This window comes from Tiliqua scincoides, chromosome 1 (assembly GCF_035046505.1).
Source record: "Tiliqua scincoides isolate rTilSci1 chromosome 1, rTilSci1.hap2, whole genome shotgun sequence".
Lineage (NCBI taxonomy): Eukaryota > Metazoa > Chordata > Lepidosauria > Squamata > Scincidae > Tiliqua > Tiliqua scincoides.
In genome coordinates, this window is record NC_089821.1 from 141986854 (window position 1) to 142006530 (window position 19677).

Below are 19677 nucleotides of genomic sequence, written 5' to 3' on the forward strand. Positions count from 1 at the left end.
AAAGCTATTTGCAAACTCCGAAAGAAATCATTTAGATCAGTCAAGAGTCTTTAGCTTTCTTTAGTGTTTTAGACAGTCCTGGATTGTCAGTTTAACCGTGGCATCACCGGGGGGGGGGGTCGCATTGGGTGAATACATGGCAGATACCATGTGGGCCATAATTTAGAGAGACTGTTGTGCACCAGTAATCCAGTCCCCAGCAAGGATAGCCACTGAGCACAGTGCTAGTTTCTTCTACATTAGTAATTAACAGCTCATTAATTTCCATTTACAAACAATATTGTACAAAATATGTTCCTGAGTACACTGGTTGTCAAGAAAGGAAACATTTTCTTCCCTTTTCATTGCAGCTGTAGAATCACACCTGCAGAAAAAATATGCATACAACTATGGAAAGATAAGCATAAGTCTAACCACTTTAATTTTATAGTCAAAACTGTGTTTCCTTTGATCCTTCTATTCTTTCTGTGGCAGTGACAAAAGTGGCAGTATTAATGCTTTTGATAACTGTAAAATGCTTTCAAGTATCCTAAAGGTTGTATTAGAAATTTGTGTTCAAACATATAGTAATCCCGTTCAGTGCCCTTTTTATTTTCTTTACACAATATCTTTATTCTGATATGCTAGAGCAGGGGTGTCTAAAATTTTTGGCAGGAGGGCCACATCAGCTCTCTGACACTGTGTCGGGGGCCAGGGAAAAAAAGAATTAATTTACATTCAAAATTTGAATAAATTTACATAAGTTTACATAAATGAATATATTAAAGAGGAACTTATATGAATGAATGAAGGTCTTGCAATAGTTCAATGCTTATAAAAGGTCTTGCACAAAGCAAGGCTGGCCTTTCCTTTGCTGCCACTGCTGCATCACAGATGTGAAAGAGCAAGCAGTGGAGGGAGCTCTCATCCCACAGCTCACACGAAAGGTCAAATAGTCACCCTTACGCTGAGAGAAGTTGCGTTGGGCCAGTGCGGGCTTCAACAAATCTCTGGAGGGCCAGAGGCTCATTGGAGACTGGGGGCTCCCTGAGGGCTGCATTGAGAGGCCTCAAGGGCCGCAAGTGGCCCCTGGGCCGGGGTTTGGGCACCCCTGAGCTAGAGTACAGATCAAAATTCCTCCTATGCTTTTATTGTCCAAACCTAATATATGTATGTATTTTAAAAAGGTGCATTTTCAGATGCCCACCTAAATGTACACAGGTCAAAAGAAGTCCCTATTAATCTACTAGGGTGCAATTCTAACCAACCTTCCTGCTCTGAGGTAAGGGAACAAATATTGCCTTACCTTGAGGAGGCCTCCCTGACTGCCCCAATTGCGGGATACATCACATGCCCCACAGCTATGCCAGTGCTGGTAAGGATTGCGCCCTAATGAATATAATGATCATTTTCTCCAACAAAAAGAATATTCTACAGTACAAGGATTGGTGCTAACAGCAGTGTAGGGAAGGGTATCACACGGAGGCTGGTGGTTTGTCGTTTCTATAATCTCTGTGTGTATTTTATGTATCATTTGCCTTTCTGGCATTTTTGTGCTTACACAGACCTGATCTCTACCTATTTTGTGTCAACAGTTATTGAGAGTGGTGTGTAGTGATTAACCATTGAGGACTGAAATGCCAAGAAACTGAGAACTGTGCCCTCAGAGACCCTCTCTCTCACTTACATCATAAACTTGCTTCAGGCTGAGCCTACATAAAAGAAACTGCATTTTTGAGTGGTTAAAAAGTCAGCCTGAAATATTAAAAATGGGGCAAATGTTGCCTCCTTGCTGGATAAAACAATTTTCTCTTCGCAGAAATGAAATTGAGCCAGAGGCATGTGGGAAGGAAGTGCTTTTGAGGGTGTACGTTTTGCCCAGTCAAAGCTTATGTGATTCAGTGTAAATTATGTATTCTTTAAAAATCCTTCTTATTTATTGAAAGATACAATTGATCGTACCATTGTTTTTTTCTAAAGAAAACAAACTATGTAATAGTTAATTGGAACGTGTTCTTTAATTTCCCTTTTAACATTGCAATCATGGTTAAGCCTTTGAGAACAACTTTTTTTTTTTTTTGCAAGTGTGCCAAAAGTCTTGATCATATTATGAGATTTTGCCACTTGAGTGCATGTCTAACCAACCAGGCATATGCAGGTCCCCTACCTTTGTGTGATTATGGCCCGAAGCCTAACCCATTTTCTAGTACTGGCATAGCTGTGCCAAAGGGACATGTGCTGCATCCTGCATTGGGGGGCACTCACAGAGGCCTCCTCAAAGTAAGAGAATGTTTGTTCCCTTTCCTTGAAGCTGCATTGCCCTTATGTCAGTGCTGGAAAGTGGGTTAAGACTGAGCCCTGTGACTCTAATTCACTGGCAGCTTAATCAGAACCTTCAATGATGCAGCGTGGCCAAGTGGCTTGTGCTGTTCCCAGTGCAAGTTAGGGGAAGGCTGGAGGTCTACTCAGGGAAAGGGAGATTTTTCCCATTCAGACTGCCTCCGGCCTGACTAGTGAGGCTACTTGAATCTGCACTAGCTGAATCGCTGGTGCGGTTCTGACCAGCTCCATGCAAAGCTGCCAGGCCCGGGAGGGGGGTTAGGATATGGCAGAGGTCTCCTCCACCAGTTCCACAGATACACTGCCCTGAGCTCCTTGGAAGAAGGGCAGGATATAAATGTAATAAATAATTTACTAGATAAAGTTTAGAAACTGTGGGCTAAATGTAGATATTATTTCAGGCCGTGGTTAAGAAAGCTTAAGTGTGGTGGTGTGTTGTCTGAATTCTTAATGATGTGTGATTGTCCAACTTTGGTTTTTTGAACATGATTTTAACCTGGAATGATATCTGAATAGGCAAACCACAGTAAGGGCCAATGCTCTATCTCCAAAGGCTATTGTGGAAAATGAAAGCAGACAACCATCTCTGAACTGTGGTTAGCCTGTTTTATGTTTGGTTTGGATCCTAAGCTATGTTTAATACAAACTTGGTTTGGCATGATATCTGAACTGAGCTTTTCTGTGGATATTGGAAACAAAAGCTATGGCCTTGTAAACTGTTCTCATTGATAAGTTTGAGATGAGTAATCATATGAGAATTCTGCAGCTATTGTGATCTTCATAATTTTTTGTCTGTGTGAAAGGGTTTAATAAAGTTGGACCTGTTTATACTCATCACATTAAAATCAGGACTAGTGAAAAGATGGGGTGATAGAAGCATACCGTGTATGTTATGCTTCTCATTTGGTTCTTGGGTTCTTCAAAGGAGAGATCAAGGCTCACCATGACAGCCACTGTTGCCTCGAAGTTGCATGGCCACATAGTTTGAAGCTGAGCTCTGCACAGCCTGGACCTTGGCTACCGGAAGTCAGTGCTGACGTGTGATGTCATTGCAGATCATCCAGAGGCCCTGCCCCACTACCATTCAGACATGGAAGGGCTCTGTAGGACACCAGGAATTATTTCAAGTCACACAAATAACAACATGCCCCAGCTGCTGTTGCTACTTCTGGGGGTTAGATTTTTTGCCACCAGAGATGAATTGAGGACCTACCTCAAGCCTCTCCTCCAGCCTGCATTTGACATTTGGCCCAAGCAGTCTATCGAGGAGTCAAGAAGGCAAGTAGCTCTCATCTTGTGTCTTTTACAACACTAGCAGGATGATTTTTGAATATAGAAAAGACTTATTGAAGAAAAAAAGAACACCGAACCAAATAGGTCCCTGCTTGAAAATAAAGCCTTAGCCTGATGGAAGATGCAGTCTTGCCTCCAGTTACCAAAGGGATGTATCATCTTGTTTCCTAAATACACTAAATACAACTCATCCTCCTTTTTTAAAGGATATTGGGAGGGACACTGTGTTTCAGTCATTCTCATTGGCTAACCTTGAGGCAGGAAAACCTTGCTTATCACCTGGGCCTTCCCATAGTCCTAGTCCTAGTCCTAGTCCATTCCACCTTGCAGAAGGTTTCAGTGTCATAGTCAGTGCTTTTTATTTGTAAATAAGAATTACACTTTCACTGCCTGAGGACTTCTTTACCTAGTATTACAATTGCCAGCAAGCTTTACAAATCTTCAGGTATGATATATCTTGCACGTTTGCACTTTTGCCTCTTCCCATGTTGTTGCTTGTGATCCTTTTACTGTTATTGTTTGATGCTAGATCCCCTGGAATGGACTGTGTTGTAACAAATATGAAATAATAAAGTGACTTCTATTTTTGAGACTTTCCAAGCTACTTAAATTAAGCTTCTGTAAATGCAGTTTGACAACAGCTGGTGCTGATGCTGTATTTGGACCTGAATCATAAAGTTCCAAGTTAAAAGTCTAAGAGTGTAGGCTCCTCCCTAATTATAATTCAGACCTCGAGGCCAGATTCTGCCCTTCCTGTTTCTATAGGTGCCTAGCAACAACTTTGCAAGCATAACATAAGTTATTTTGATATGAAGTTCCTTTTGTTACTGTTGCTCTCCCAATTCTATGGATTTTTGTGGTTTTAATGTTATAAGCTGCCTTAAGAAGTGAGATAGAACAAGTTAGTGTAAAGTAAAAGGGGCAGTTTTGATTATCCTCAAATGCCCTGGAGATGCACACTATCGTTAAATGCATTAAATCTTGGCATTAGCATCAGGGGTGTGGCCTGCATACTTGTGTATGATTTTTCCCAAGCTTAAACAATGACAACAGAGTCCATCCTCTCAGACTAATTTTAGTCAAGTGGGAATAGTTGTAATGACTAGATAGAAAAGAATTGCCTATATAACCCTTTAAGAAAACCACCTCTGTTGCAGGATTCAACCAGGAAAGATACAAGAATGACCACAGTGCCAAAAAGCAAAGTTCATTGTTAACTGTGCTAATGCATAATGTTGATGGGTGGAAATCTTTTGACATTGTGTTGATCCACTTTTTGTCCTATAGCTTTTTAATTTTGTTGTATGGGTCAAGTCTCCTGCAGGTCAATCAAGCTCTTAACCTAACACGGAACAACATTTTGCAATGAAGTGCAAGAGGTTATTTGATCACAGTATTTACCTTGGTCTGAAAGTAGGGCAACAAAGGTCAATATCTACTGGCACATTTTCATTCAGAGATCTTCCAGTACTCCAGTTCTCCACTTAACATAGTTTTATGTTTAGTTTGTTCCATCAGATAAATGTACTGAGGAATATTTAAAAATAGTAATTAATACAGGTTGGCCCTTGATATCTGTGGGGGATCCATTTCAAGAACTCCTGCAGATACCAAACCTGCTTATAAAGAGATCTGCAGAGGGACCCTCGGAGAACCACCAGACGCTACCAGAAGTGTCTTCCAGTCACATCTGGAAGTGTTCTGATGTGCAGGGAGGCCACATACGACCTCCTCAAGCCTCAGAAGGCATCTGGAAGGCTTCTAACAGGCACTTCTGGTTTTTTGTAAAATCCAGACGTGCTTGCTAGAAGCTCCAGGAGGCATTCTGAGGCGTGGGGAGGCCATGCACAACTTCCTCATTCCTCAGAACATCTCCTGGACTCGACCAAAGGCACTTCTGGTCATGTCCAGGATGTCTCTTGAAGCCCTCCGACCATGAGTTGGCACCTGTGCTGACTCAGACCCATGGGTACTGTCTGTTGGAGGAAATTAAAAATAGTTTCCTCTTTGGGGGGAAGCAGAGTAGCTTAAGCAGCGGACCCCCCTTTAGGTATCACCCAAGGGAACCTCCCTCACCCGGCTGACTGCTATTCAATAAAAAAGACAAAGAGGCAATGGCTTGTTAAAGATGCAAAAAAGAAGTTATTTACTTACAGTTCTACTGAGTGCATATTTACAGCATCTGATTAGGATCAGAGGTTCAGCTAACACTTAGAGATAGCAAGGCCCTAGAGCTGCCTCGCCCTGCATGCCTTGTGCTCAAGATGCCCTGGGCATCAGAGCCCTGGTGTGTGCCATCTTAACAGGTCGGTGGTCAGAGGACAAGAGGAAGTGCTCAGAGGAGAAGGGAAGGATAAAGGATTAGGGCCACACTCCACAAGGATCACAGAGAGAACAGGTAGAAAGATCAGAGTCACTGGGCCAAATAGCTTGGCCATAGCTTGACTGGGCCATAGCTGGACAGCATCCTGCCCCCTCTGGACAGCAGACAGTGTTGCACCAACTCCAACCCTGTACCCGTGGGTAAGGAAGGCCAACCTGTATTTTGCTTCTTTCATGCTACAGAGATAGCAGCTAACTAGTCTGTGGTTTAGAGGAAGAGTTAAGGGAAGTCACCGTAGTAATATTGCCATCAAGGACTGTGCATGAGAACAGCAGTGGTGTGAAAAGAGCTGGTCAAAATGTTGGAACTGTTGCTTATGCGCATCTATAGCAGGAGTGGCACCTGACAATGCATGCAACTGACAAGCAGTAACTACTGCACTAGTGGCTATATTTTCCCACAGTCTGGTGCAAACAATGTTGTCCTTGACCCTCCTTCACAATTCTCTAGGGTACCAGGGCTATGCATTGGGCTGAATTTGAGAGGGGAAAGTGAATTATGGGATAGAAAAGTTTTTCTGAAGTGTTCAAAAGGAGATCAAGGAGGACATTTGACAAAAGATTTCTCTTACATGCCTGGTTGGTAAAGTCAGGATTCTCCAGGCATACATATTGGGTGTACATACCTGATCTCATCTTCATCCCTTCCATCTCTGCACTTGATATGCTTGGTACATTATCAGCCTGTGCCTGTGAGAGAATATAAACAGTGTTCTCCGGCTTGAAGGAAACTTTTCCTGAATGCACAACATGAATACATTTGGAAGATCGCACAGTAACGCTTGAAGTCAGGAGCTATTTTTAAAACTAAATTGCAGAGCAGCACTTTGCTTTCATTAGTGTGTTGCATCATATTTGTCAAAGTAATTAGTGGTTTTTTACTATGAGTTTCACATAAGGCTTTGTGTGTAGTTTGCTCTTAAATACCTTACACAGGCCTTAACAATTGTCTGCATATAGGTATTTGACAAATATTTCTCTACTGCCAGAGGAAAGGTGGGGTGCTATGAGAGAGACACCAGTTTCACTGATAAGTCTGATTGATGGGCTTATTGTGAGTGGAGTAAATTCCAATATTATGTTTCTAAAGTGGGTGGTAAGCAGCAAATGGAGTTTCTTTTCTCCCTGCCTTCTATTGTTAGATGATGTACAGTACTGTATTTCCAGTTCTAAACTGTCTTTTTTTTTAATAGCAACAAAAATATTTAAAAAGAGAGATTGCCAAGCATGATTTCATAGGGTTTAACTTTATATTGAATCAACTTTCTTTTGAGCACATTAAGAATCTAATTTTACAAATAAGGAAAGAATAGAAGGAGGAGATAGCCAATGAATGGGAGATGAAGATTGTAATCAGCTCAGCAGTTTAACTGAAGATTTTTTTAAAAATTGTAAGGGTGATTCTTAGAGCTCATTTAACATTATATTCTCATTCGAAAGAACTGAACTTGTGATTTAAATTTGGGTAATTACTAGCTTATAGTATAAAGGATAGCTAATAATTACCCAAATTTAAATAACAAGTTTAAAGGATATCCTTACAGTATAAAGGATAGCAGTGTTTCTCAAACTGTGGGTCAGGATCCACTAAGTGGGTCGTGAGCCAATTTCAGGTGGGTCCCCATTCATTTCAATGTGTATTTTATTTTTAATATTTTAGACTTGATGTGACTGTGGTATGTGACTTCATTTGGGAAAATATTACAGTTCTGTATTCTTCACAGGCTACTTTTAACAATGATAGTCAATGGGGCTTACTTCCAGGTAAGTGTGGAAGGATTGCAGCCTTTGGAATGTAGGGGAATTTTTAGAAAACAAATCAGCAACTGCTTGGGAAAGTTAGGAGAGTTGTTCTTAATTTTAAATAAATTTTTTAATGTATAAGCTTTTAATTTACTAAGACTGCAATACTAAGATTGCACTGGACTGGCGCAAGTCCTTTGCTCCAGTCCAGGAGGGCCGCATATGTGCCGTAAAGCATGTTTACACCTCCTCAATGTCAGAATGTCAACTGGACCCACGGAGGCTGTATCCAGCCTCCGGCAACGGATGGAGATAAGTCCACACTGGCCAAGCTCAGCTGGCGCAGGGATCTGGGGGCATGGGGAGGGTGGGGAGGAGGCATTCCAGGGTGGGGAGAAGGTGGGCAGCAGGTGGTGGGAGGGCCCATGGGCAGTCGGTGGAAGAGGGGGTGTGGGACCAGGACCCGGCACTTGTGCCAGATCCTGACCCGTTCCCAGGCAGCCCAAGGCAGCTCGGATCTGTGCCACCTCTTTAGGTGGAACAGATTCAAGTAGAAACATTGGGGTTTCTGCGGCTCTCCCCAGGGTGATTCCCCTTGCCCCAGGCTGACCTGCTTTCAGCCCAAAACTCACGCTGGCTCAGGCCCCCCAGCCTCGCATTCCAGCACAAGTTAGGATTGCGCTGTTACTTAATTGATTTGATTTTGTTATATGCAGAATGTTAAAATTCCTTCCTGCTTGATGGTGTCACATCCAGCCATGACGTCACTTTCAGGTTAATGACATTACTTCTGGGGGTCCCCAAGAGATTGTCATTCTAAAAAGTGGGTTCCAGTGTTATAAGTTTTGAGAAGCACTGCTTTATCGTAAAGGTAGAGGCCCATTCTTCTTGTAGAATATAGTTTATTGAATAGAGTGGAGCAGCTGTATACACCGCCCTGAGCTCTTTGGAGAAAGGGCGGTATAAAAATGTGAAAAATAGAGTGGTTTTGCACAATAAACAGCAATTCATTACAGTATAACTATATTTTTAAAAAGCTAAACATAGAAATAAACCTAGTATTTGGACATTGCACGTGAATGTTTTTTTTTTACTGTAATAACTTTGCTTGACACCAATCAGTTTGTATTCTGGAACTTAGTACTGTGAAAAAAATATTGCTAAAAGTGTGATATGTTTAGTGTTCCAGTTAAGTGGCATAGGCCATTGATATTCTGAAAAAGTTCTTTAATTTGGTATTTGGAGGGGATGGGTTGTGGTAGTATAGGGACAGTAATCCTTCTAAACAGTAAATATAAACATATTAGCATGTTTTTCATTTTATAGACAGATGTTATCTAATGGTGTATATTTGATTAGCTTGTATTGTCTTGTGTTGTGTGAATTGCCATATTGCTTTAAAAATCTTGAAGTACCACATGTAATTTTTTTGTTTTACAAAAGTAAATAGATGTCAACAACAATGGTTCTCCTTAAACCTGCCACTGATATACTACAAATGGGTTTTCAAGTGCCCGTGATGGCAATAGGTTTTGCCACTTCCTTGTAGTGTCACTGTTGATATGTGAGCCCTGCCCACTATCCCTCCACCCCCCCACATCACCCTTGGGTGCAAAATTTCCCACAAACAGGCTGGTTTAAGGATGTAACAACCTGAAGTTTAGAAAGTTAGAGAGTATGGTGTGTTATGAAAATGTATTTGAATGGGGGGGGGGGAGAATGAGACCATAAATGTTCCTTTAAAATCTGAGAATCCAGGTTGTCCCAAGTCTCATTTGAGCCAGTATCTGTTTTAGAAGTATATGTTTAAAAAATGCTTAAGCATCTGATGCTTAAAGATCCGTGTGCAAAGGTAGCTTTAGCAGACACTGACAGCAGTGGAGGGCCTTGTTTTATTCAGTTGACAGAAGTGTGAAATGACTGTGTTCCAAAAGAGACAAGAGAGGTGATTTTTCACTTCAGTCAGCAATGCAAATGGCTACAGAATGCGAGAGTGAAGGGAATGGGGAGGGGTGCAGCAGGATAGAAAAGGGACAGATCTATGTGAAAAATGTCACCCTGCCGCTCTGTGAGACTACCAAATTGTGTCTTTTGGATTGGCTTTGTGACCCTGTGAAAATACTCACTTTCTGGCTGGTAACATTTTAACCATTTAAAGCAGAGAATGGCGGGGCTCTTCTTTGTCATTGCCTGTCGCACTGCCTCTCATTTAGAGGAAACAAAACTTGTACATCACAGTGGAAGGAGCAGAGCTGAAGGTCAGAGTTCAAAGGCAGGTTGCTGCATCACTGAGTCTGGATCGGAATCTTATCCATGTGACCAGAGATGCATACTTGTCGAAATGGAGGGACCTTGGTTGGAAAGAGGGAGTGGGACCTGGTAGCACTGGAGGGAAAAAATTCACTCCCAGAGAAAACAATAACAAAATGCTAAGCAGTGTGGATGTGAGAATTGCTTCTTGTTAGAGGATAGGTTACACTTTAAAAAGCCCATTCTAATTTTCTTGCGGGGGGGGGGGGCAATGACAAAAAAGCCAGTGATTACTGTCTGCTCAGGAAAGATTCTTAGCTTCTCCACTCTCATGCGCTTCACAACATATGAACAAAGGAAGACCCTATAATATACGACTGGCTCTACTCAACGGAATTCCACAGTAGATGACAACTTTTTTGAGTAAACAGACATTGAATTTGCTGTTTAACAACTGATGCTAATTGTTACAATGTTTGGGAGCCCTGGGCCAGAGGGGAGAATTCTACCAAGCCTTAGCTTTGTAAATAGACAGAGCATGTGTGTAGAGGTAAACATGCCTTGACAGATTCGTGTTTGTGATTGGAATGTAATGACAGTCTAAACCTGGTTTTTGCTTGCTTTGAATTCAGTTGCCACTTTCATAATATTTGAAGTAACTCTCCAAACTAGTGTTTTAAAAATGCAAGATGTTGAAAATATAAATATAAAAATGCAAGTTGAAAATATAAAAGAATTTAAGGAAATGATTTTTGAAATGAACTGTGAAAAGCAACTGAAACTTTTGAGATGGCATGCAATAGAGTGTTGATTTTAAGCTTAGAAAGTGTTCAGGCTTGACTTTAAAATCTGAATTTAGCAGTGAACCTCATTGAATGGCAGTGAAACCCACCCTAAGCCCCCCTGATAGGGCAGGAAATTACTGCTGGGTTGCCTGTTGTTTTAATGATGGTTGATTTTTAAAAATTTAAAGAGAGCTCTTATTGTTGGGAAGGGGGCGGTTGCCAGAAAAGGAGTTGAAAATGATTTTTCCATTTCAGGGATTGTTTTTATATGAAGAGCTTTAAGGAAGAAGCCTCAACATATCTGTGTGTTGAAACTGGATTGGGTTTTCTCAAAGGGCTCCCTCTCCCTCTTTCCTTAAAGTGATGGGATACTCTAAACTGTTAAAAAAAAATCATAAAGTTACTTTTTAAATGCATAGGGGCACTGAATTAACTATGATGCAAAGCAAAGTATTCTGTTACAAAGGCAGGGAGGATGGAACAGAAGGTTAAAGGGTATTTTGGAAACAAACAGCTGGACCAGTTTATTTAAACAGATACAAGGATAGGGAGCTGACCTCAAGTTGACTTCTAGGGGGAGGAGCAAGAATGTCATTTTATTACTTTGCCCAGAAGGAAAATGTTCTTTCCTCTAAAATCACCCTGAAGGCACCCAAACACATGGCTGTTTTTCAGAACAGCTACTAAATACAAAATACATATGAGAATACTTAAGGAAAAGATAACTATGAAACGTTTTTGTGAAGCAGATTTAAAGGCACATGAGGCACAGGAGTGTGACTGTGTTTTAGGTTAGATCTTATATATGATAATTCAGAGGAAATACTAAACAGTTTATTGAAATGAAATGCACTCCACCTAGAGACTGCAATCTTGGAATTATTTTCTCAGGAGCAGTCTTGTTGCTGGTGGCTTCAATTCACCTGTAAAAATTATTGATTTTTTTTTTTAAAGAAGAGATGGGGAAGCTTGTTTATTCTATTTGCTTTTCCTAATAGTGAATTCTGGGCTGTGTTCAAATATTCTCTTCAGTGACAGTTGTCCTAGAAAGTCAAATTAGTGCATAAATGTTCCCAAGTCTTGGCCAACTACTCCAAAACCTTCCGCGCCTCTAAGAATTTCATTTTTCTTTCCATGGAAGAAGTATTGCTTATGAGTTTGTGGCTTCTGCAATACCCTCCTCAATCTGGCTGCCAACATACTGTCAAAACTGACTCTTTATTTCAGTTTGAGGTTTTCTTCCATAGATGTACTTTAGAGCATAGCAATGATTCCAGTGGAAGAATCCATATGGGAGACTATTATATTGGGAATCCTTGTGTGAAAGAATGTTTCCACTAGCACTCTTTCATGAGAATTGTTCTGAATGCATTCTGTGCAGTCTGGTTCCAGGGTTGGGGAGGTGAAGATGACATTGGACAGGTATCCTCAGTAGCTTCCCTTAACCCAGAAGTTACCGAGCTGGGGCATCATGCCACCCAACCATGGAAGCCTTGTCACTGCTCCCTTAAAGGGCAGGGCAACAGCTCTACTGTGATCAGCCACCAGCGGGGGGGGGGGGGGTAAAAGGGTTTCTTTTAATACTTACCAGGGATAGTGCTGGCCCTTTGGAGGGTGCGGGGGGGGGGGTCCACAGCACCCTCTGCAGGGTTCCCCAAGCCTCAGAACTGCTCCAAAATACAATCTGACCCACTTCTGGTTTCACAATGTGAACTAGAAGTGGGTCACGATCACATTTGGGATCAGTTCTGAAGCATGGGGAGTTCTACAGAAGGGGCTGGGGGTGGCTCCCTGCACCTTCAGGAAGGCCAGTACTGTCCCCGGTATGTATTTAAAAAAACACTTTTTCCCCCCACCATTGTCATGATTGCAGGAGCGCTGTCACCACCATAGTTCCTCCCCTGTACAGCAGCCCATTCTCTACCAGAGAGTTTGGATACTGTTGCTTTAACCTGTAGCTGATGCAGCCATCAGCCAGCCAGCCTGCCACCTACAACCACCAGTCTGGTCCCACCTGACCCCAAATTCCCCAATGGGCATATGTCAGCCCCAATGGGAGCTGCATTTGAGAAGGAGGAATATGGTGCCTTAGGGAATATGCCCAATTTTTCAGCTGCTATTATGGGGAAAGTAGTCATTGCAAAGTGAAAAGGCAGATGGCTGCCCCTCTTCATTCAGCCAGCACTAGCATAAGTGTGACACCATACTAAGTGTATCCCACTTGGCATCAGCTCTTCCCTGAGCCCTTCTTGGACAGGGCATCTGGATAGGTCCAGTATTCAGTGCTATCTGCCATCCTGGTAGCCACTGCCCATTAGGTTCTTTTTTGCAGCCTCTTGCCATTTGTCTTAGCCTAAGGAGTAGCTGTAAGAAGGAAGTTAGTGCTGATGGTCACCGAGGCAACTGCTCCCAAGTTGACAGATAGGGAGCCAGACATTTAGAAATAGAGAGAGGAGGCAGCAAGACCTTGAGTGTTGATAGCAATTTTGAATGAATGAAGCAGCCACTATCATGCCGTATCTCCATACCAGGGCCTGGGGGGGGGGGGTAAAGGGGGTAATTTGTACCCGGGCCCAGGGTCAAAAGGGGGGGCCCAAGAGCCAAAGGAGGGGCCCAGAAATTTCCTGAATACTTACATTTTTCCTATTTACTCAGACTTGTTGCCCTCATGGGATGCTGGGGACACTACCATGACTGGGGGTGCTGGGTACCCTACTAATGCCTCATGGGTTAGTAGACCTGGGCTCCAAAGGCTTTTCCAGCTGCCTCTATCCTCCCTCCACCCTGTTTCGCCCCTCCCTGCCCCCATTCTGCTCCCCCTTCACCACCTTCCCCCACTCTGTTTCACCCCTCCACCTTTGCAAAGGGACCTCCAAAAAAACTTTGTACCCCCTGATAAAATTCCTCTCAGAGGCTGTGCTCCATACCTTTGTTTTCTGTGCATATCTGAACAAGGCTGGACCAAGATGGGAGGTGACAGCTGTGGTTAGGTCAAGTGACTTATTGTGCCAATGACCAAGTCTGATTCTATGGAGAAAAAAGTGATGTCAGATGGGGGCCCCTTATGTGTTATATTCTTAAATCAATCATCCCAATAAAGGGAGAAACAATCAAAACAGTAATTTCTCTGTGTACTACTGTTTGCACAGCACCTTAGGACTAAATAAGTGGGCCACCCCCATTAAGTGATTAGTGTAGACTTGGGAGGCTAGAGTGAAGCCTCTGACAGCATTGATCACCTTTTGAGGAGAGACTAGCACTTCAGTCAAGCATTCCCCCCTTTTTCCTTCTTCCACCTGATAGGTGATTGATGGTATCACAGAACTCCAACAGCTTTGTTCAAAGGTTAGAAGGAAGTTCCCAAATTCAGCCCATGTGCCTTCTACCCACCCTAACCAAGGTAGTCCATTCTATAAGAAGCTTCACTCTGAAGAAGGCATTCCTCCATACAGCAGGAGAAGCACACATAGAAGCCAGTTCCTGTATGTCATGAACTGACTTTTGTACTTTTAGCTGATTAATACATGGAAACCGGTTTCTGCCCATGGATTGTTTTAACTGGATCAGACCAAATGTCTCATGAGGATAAACGTAATATACCTACAAAAATCAATGGCCTCTCTGGACTCTCTCACCTGGTAGCAGGATTGGGCTGCCAGTGTTGTCACTCGCTGGAACATCCCCAAACTGCGTACTATTTCAGTGGGAATGCTCTGAATTCCTTGGAGGTTTAAAAAAACGAGAAAGAAGCCTATTTCTTTGAAATTTATCCTTTGAGAGTCCGGTATGAAAATCACTTTGTGAAATGCAAACAATTTTGTAATTGGTCATGGTGTGAGATAACTAACAAGGAGAAATGAAGAATGTTTTAATTGCTTATTTCACATAATGTTTTATAATGAGAAAGCAGAATTACCATAACCTTTTGCTCACAGGTCTGATAATCATGCTTAGTACAACATAATTATAAAATAATGTTAACATCATAGTTATACAGTACTTCCAACATTTTTGTTATGAATAAGTATACAAATGTTTGCAGAACTTTTGAAATTTTGCATGCAGCAGAAGTCTGTAAAGTTTGTACGTATATAATATTTCTACATGCCTGCTGGAGAAGATATGCTTTAACTATGTAATGCTAGAAACTAAACATGCAGTGCTTGTTATATTTCCTTTAAGATTACAATAGTGTCAAGTGTCTACACTAGGTGGTCTCCTGAATGAGTTCAGAGCATATGCCGTGTTGGAACAACAGCCAAAGATGATAAAAATTAGCTTATAAACACTGCACAAAATAAAAAAATATATATTCTGTTACAATTGTTACAATTCATAAAAATGAATTTGCACTGATAAAATAAACCAGCCTAATCTCCCAAAGAAATGAGTTCCATTGCTGCACTGTTAGAAAAAGTCCTGTCTTTGGTACCCAGAAACCAAATTTCTGTAAATTTGAACCAAAGGGCAAGTTCCCTATGGCCCATTGCAAAGTTCATGCAAGTTCATTTGGGCAGTCCTTAAGCAGATCTCCCTGCAAGCTGCATGGGCGCGCAGCTCCAAGCCGAACTCTACACAGCATGGAGCTCAGCAACCTAAAATTTTTGGTGATGACTCATGATATCGCCAAGTGTTCGGTGACGGCGTCTGTCTGCACACCAGAAGAATTGTGCATATATTTGTTTGAGGGAATATAGCCCTTAAGGTAACTTGGTCTGAGATCATTCATGATGACTTTAAAGGCAAATACCAACACTTAAATAGAACTAGTAACCAATATGGCTGGAACAAAATACATATAAATGTGTTCAGGCCTCCACAGTTCCTCCCACACTCGAGTAGCTTCAAAATATTTTTTTTTCAAGGCAGCCTCACATAGGAAACATTACAGTAGTCTAGTCTGGATGTAGCCAATATATAGACAACACAGGCCAAGTCTGCACCCTCCAAACAGGGTCACCAGCCAACCCCATCAGCTGAAGCTGGTAAAAACCATTCCTGGTTATAGCCTTCACCTGAGCAGACCCAGAGCCCAATCCCGAGCTTGGCGTGCCAGCTTACCGCCAGAGTGCAAACATGCCATGAAGCATATTTGTGAGGGTTAGCACCAGCTGAGTGCCAGAGTTGACCCAGCACGAGCCCACGCTGGGCAAGTGCCGGTGGGAGGCTGACAGTCCACCATCTGGCGGTTGCCCGGAACTCCGGGCAGTGGAGAGTTAAGTGGATATGCAAAAGAGAGGCAGGGAGGAGGCGTTCCAGGGCAGGGGAGGTGGGGGGAGGACAGGGAAAGGGCAGGAGGGAGGTGTGACATGGAGAGGGGTGGGACGTGTGGTGCTCGGCTGCACCAGCTCCTGAGCCCTATGTTGGGCTGTGTGGCCTGACGTACAACTTTCCAATTCTGTGGCTGCTCAAGCGCCACCACAGAATCAAGTATCCCCATTGTGGGGCTACTTCCCTTACCTGGAGGAAGGGTTCAAAAGTCCCCTTCCCCCATGGAGCCACCATGGGCTGCTCAGTTGCACTTTGGATGCCATGGTAGCCATTTTGGCGCCATGGCAGCCTCACACTCCATGCAGTTTAGGATTAGGCTGCCAGGGTTGTCATTGACTGTAACATCCCCAAACTGCATACTCTTTCAGTGGGAATGCACTGAAAACCTTGGAGGTTGAAAACCTTCATTTGCTGTAGTGCAGTCTCTAGTCCAGTATTGTCTTGTCTGGATTAAGTTTCACTTTGCCCGGAACTGCCTCCAGCATCTAATTCTAGAAAAGCAGTGGAAATCCTGAAGCAAGAGGTAGAGTTTGCAGAGCAAGAGGTAGAGTCATCTGCATACCGGTGACACTTCAGCCCAGATCTCAAGATTTCTTTATTAGTGCCTTCCAAAGATACATAAAATGGATTCTTATGACACCTCATTAGCCAGGTGGAACAGTAAACCCTAAGCACTGCCTTCTGGGACCAATCCATGAGAAAGAACTGGAGCCACCCTAATTCAACCCCTCCCGATCCTGCACCAGCAAGACTATGAGTAATAGTATCAAAATCACTAAGAAATCCAGGAGAACCAGCAGCCAGACCCTATCTCCCAGTGCAGATGGTCCCCTATGGTGACAAAAACCATTAGTCATTTTTGCTCCCACTGCCCTTGCTGGTAATGTTCAACAATACCGGCAATTGGTATGAGAATAATCACCATATTTGAAAACACAGACAAATTAGGCAGATAGTTTGAGAAATGTTCTCAGATACAAGGCAGAATAAGATTCTTCATAGGCTTGAGAGTTCTAATGAATCTCAAAAGGCAGGTCTCATTTCTTAAAAGGCACAGTATATTCACATAGCCAGCGGTACCAGACATAAAAAGCATTAACAAAGGATTATAGTCCTTGCTCTCTCAATTAGAACTGGGATAGCCAACAACGAAAATATAGATTTGTGTGTGTGTGCAGAATTGTTATGCCGATTTTGAAATGGTAGGGTTTTTCCTCGTTGGGATAAGAGGAATCGCCAGATTTGAATCATGAGATAAATAACCGTACAGTGTACTTCTTCTCAACACTCTTCTCATATTTTCTGTAAGACTGAGGACAAAGGCATTTGGTGGTGTTTTATGTGGAATGAAAACTGAGCAAAATACATGCAAGATTCTGATGACATTAGTATGTCTCATGGGTTATTTCACATTAACTAAGACTTACCATTTACACGACAAAGTTATGCCTAGCCTTATTAAGTATATTCATTTGGCATTTTAATTGAATGTATAACAATTCCATAACTAAGCTGAGCTAAAACGTTCAGAATTTCCATTCAGGTGACACATTTTTAACAGTACTTTTCATCTGAACCATGACTTTTCTCCTTCCACCCCCTGCATTCAGTGACACAGTAATTGCAATTTAACAAGATATTTGCTGCAAATGTTCAGACCTAGCAGGAGAAAACAGAATTATAAGTTCCATTACTGTATAGCTACGACCTCACCTTGACCTCAGACTTTGCATAAAGAGCGTGAGGGGTGGGGGAAAGGACCACAAAATGTATGAGGAATGCATTGCTCTGAAGTCCATAGCAGTGTGAGCTGGTGGTGATAAAACTCCAGACGTGTTCTCATTTGATGGTGAGCTTCCATCACAGTTCATTATCTTAATAGTAGGCATTAAAATAGAATTATGTTTGCAAGAGGCAGGGAAGTTTTGATAAAAATTGAAGGAAAAAAGTTAGAGGACTTGATGCAGAAATAACACTAATTGGGTTGGGTGTGGGAGGCAAGGAGAACAGATGCTTTTATGGGCAGCCATATCTTTTCCTACCAATTTTTTCATCTAGCCCAGGGGTCTCCAAACCCTGGCCCGGGGGCCAGATGCGCCTGCAGCAAGCCTCTTTCCAGCCCGCAGCCAACCTCTTGTCCCCTGAAAGCCTCTGGCCCACTCAACTGAACATGACCAGAATTGTGCTCTGATTGTGTCTGGAGGGTCTTCTGAGGGCCAGAGAGGTTGAATGAATGAGCCCATTCATTCATTTATTCACTCTTCTATGTTCCATCTCTAATTTATTTATTTAAATTTTATATTTAAATTATTTTTACGGCCCTCCACACCACACCAGATATTTGATGTGGCCCTCTGGCCAAAATGTTTGGAGACCCCTGATCTAGCCCAATCTGAATTGAAAAGCGTAGTACTGATATTGTTTCCTGAAAACTCTGCTAATTCCCCCATGAACAGATGAAATGGAAGTGTCCAACTGTGGTAAAAGCAGGCCAGCATAAATCAACTCACTAACCCAACACGTGTCTTTTCAAAGGTCATCAGAGGTTATAGTTTTGAATCTATGCATCAGCCAGTTCTGAAGAGAAACAGTCACACAGCAGAAGTCTGAGTATAGAAAAATTGCGCTCTTTTTTTATTAACAGCCTACTCTCCTTTTGTTTTGTTTTTCAGGTTTATTAATGCTAGAAGAAGAATAGTTCAGCCCATGATAGACCAGTCCAACAGAGCAGGCAAGTCCCCAGTAGTCACTGTTGTTACATCATGCAGGTTAAAACCTTCAACAAGCCATTCACCGGGAGGTCTGTTGCCCAGTAAATAACAAATTAATGCCAGGAATGACTGACAGTGAAAACAAAGCTAGTCGTCTTGATACCATACTAATTAGGTTAGCATGATTGAACATATCTGGAGGAAAATGTTACCCATGTGAAGGTAACTTAAAATTGGGTGCTCTCATCCCTAAACCATATTGCTGCCTGTTCAGCATCAATGTTACCTAGATATTACAGGTATTTTTGAGTTTCCCTTCCCAGCTCTTTCTACTTCTGTGACCACTCCCTGTGTGTATGGCTTGGTGTGGAATTGCTGTAAACTTTATTACCTGTCAAAAGGGCAAAGGGGTCACAATTGCTTGGGGGACTCAGTTAAGTTCAAAGACATTCAGTGAGGTAAAGCTTTATGTGCTTTAATAACCCAAGACAGCTTACTTACCAAGCCAGCTTTTAATGTTCTGTTAAAATTTAGAATTTGAGGAGTGGTAAAAAATAGTTGATGTTTCTTGCATCTCTATCTTTCTCTTGTTAAGCTCCTCCTTTGAGTGTCTCTAGCAGTGTAATCTCATGTTATTCAGTTAAAGAGAACAACAATCCTTGAACTCCCATTGTTTTTGGGATGTTGTTTTGCATCTGGATATTAGAAATCAAAGCACTTAATTTAACCTTTCTGGGTGCCCTTGGTTTGTTTGGGTTTTTTAAAATCTTTTTTTTATAATGCCAAACAAACATAATTGGCTATCTTCCAAACCGGTGTTGTTTGTTAATTCTCTACTATTGCTATGAATTGGTTGACAAGGCTGGCCAAGACTATTTAACACTGGAGTACACTTGCCCATTCCCCCTGTGATCTATAAGTGC

The 19677-nt window shown here is 42.2% G+C and overlaps 1 protein-coding gene across 1 annotated transcript in view; it reads left to right on the forward strand.

Annotated features, from left to right (window-relative positions):
* The window catches only part of MEIS1 (Meis homeobox 1), a 176894-nt gene that overhangs the window by 151334 nt on the left and 5883 nt on the right, over window positions 1-19677 (forward strand). The window contains exon 10 of the mRNA XM_066640137.1: window positions 18716-18774. Coding sequence (XP_066496234.1) covers window positions 18716-18774 — 59 coding nt within the window. The remainder of the gene's footprint in view (window positions 1-18715; window positions 18775-19677) is intronic.